This window comes from Lactuca serriola, chromosome 8 (assembly GCF_051521515.1).
Source record: "Lactuca serriola cultivar US96UC23 chromosome 8, Lser_US96UC23_V15, whole genome shotgun sequence".
NCBI classification, from domain to species: Eukaryota; Viridiplantae; Streptophyta; class Magnoliopsida; order Asterales; family Asteraceae; genus Lactuca; species Lactuca serriola.
Genome location: NC_136415.1, coordinates 294164464 through 294165791, shown reverse-complemented (window position 1 = coordinate 294165791; position 1328 = coordinate 294164464). Strand labels below are relative to the sequence as shown.

Genomic DNA, 1328 nt, shown 5'->3' with positions numbered 1-1328 from the left:
TTTCATTAAACAGCGTGGACTCGCCGAGTCCATTCCTTGGACTCGCCGAGTCCAGGCGCGAACCCGCGTCCCGAACCACGATCCTACTCGGCGAGTTTGAGCTCCAACTCGCCGAGTCCCCTCACAAAACACCAAAATATATGAATAAAAAGGTACCTGGAACTCCGGGCTGTTACATACTAACTTGGTTTGAATGCATTCCTTGTTAAGAATCAACTTACGTGTATAATTGATATAATACCTACTGTCATTATATTTCCTTACATTTACACATCTAACTCTCTAATTATCTAACTCTAACTTATTATTATTATTATTGTTGAGCTTTTAGATCCTTTGATATAAACTATTCTGCAACTATACTTGTTCTAATGTTTGTTTAAGTGTGTCTCAAGTTTTTCTCTCAACAATTGGTATCAGAGCCAAAGTGGTTGCCTTTTGAAGCAAAACTCTGATTTTCAAAAAGCCTTATATACCACTGAAGCTCATTTCTTAAAAAAAAAACAAAAAAAAACTTTTAAAAACAAGGAAATATGGCATATGCATTATCTCTTAATGTATCAAACAATGTTGGTGGTTCGAATAGAGCACCAATACTTGTGGCAAATGTATATCGTCACTGGTCTCAGAGAATGGAAAGATATCTAAGGAGACTTGGAAGAGACATATGGAGATCTATAGAAGAAGGACCTCATGTTCCTGTTCTTACTCCATTACAAACCGATGGAGCCACAGCAAGACTAGGAGGAGGTCAACAACGTTTAATCGTCCCACCAAGGATGATCTTGACAAAATGGAAATGAAGCTATTGCCTTTTATGAAATTTCTTGTGGAGTTGCGCCTGAAAACTTCGACATAATCATAAATTGCAAATCTGCGAAGGAGATCTGGGCTGTTCTCAAAAATCTGTATGATGGAACTGAACAAGCTCAATACAAAAAGCTTACTACTGCACTCACTGAGTTTAACAACTTTGAAGCTCATGTGGGTGAAAGTTTGGAAGATTCCTTTAAAAGGTTTAATCTGATAGTCACTAAACTATCCAATGCTGGCACTGTCCGAAGCAAACATGAAACAAATCTTCAGTTTCTTAACGGTTTAGGAAGGCATTAGACGACTGCCAAAATGATTGTTCAAGGGGATAGACAAATTCATTCTTTATCTCTCTATAAGCTCTATGGTGAATTGCAAGCTCAAGAATCTACCATACTCAAAGAATGTGCAGACTTCGGTGGTCCACTAGCCCTCGTAGCACAATCGCCTCACTCTCAATCATACTCCACTACTTATGACAACCCTCCGCAGTCATATGAAGCAGACTCAGAGTA

The 1328-nt window shown here is 38.7% G+C and overlaps 1 protein-coding gene across 1 annotated transcript; it reads left to right on the top strand.

Moving 5' to 3' along the window:
• The first annotated feature begins 533 nt into the window (after positions 1–533).
• LOC145068194 (uncharacterized) lies at positions 534–1113 on the top strand. The gene is made up of 2 exons (XM_079015169.1): positions 534–750; positions 836–1113. Exons 1-2 carry the CDS (start codon positions 534–536, stop codon positions 1111–1113), a joined length of 495 nt encoding a protein of 164 aa, XP_078871295.1.
• Positions 1114–1328: the final 215 nt, after the last annotated feature.

Excerpts from the sequence above, each read along its gene's own strand:
- LOC145068194 (XM_079015169.1), top strand. The coding sequence starts at position 534 with ATGGCATATGCATTATCTCTTAATGTATCAAACAATGTTGGTGGTTCG. Across the intron at positions 751-835 it reads CACAGCAAGACTAGGAGGAG|TTGCGCCTGAAAACTTCGAC; the intron begins GTCAACAACGTT and ends TTTCTTGTGGAG.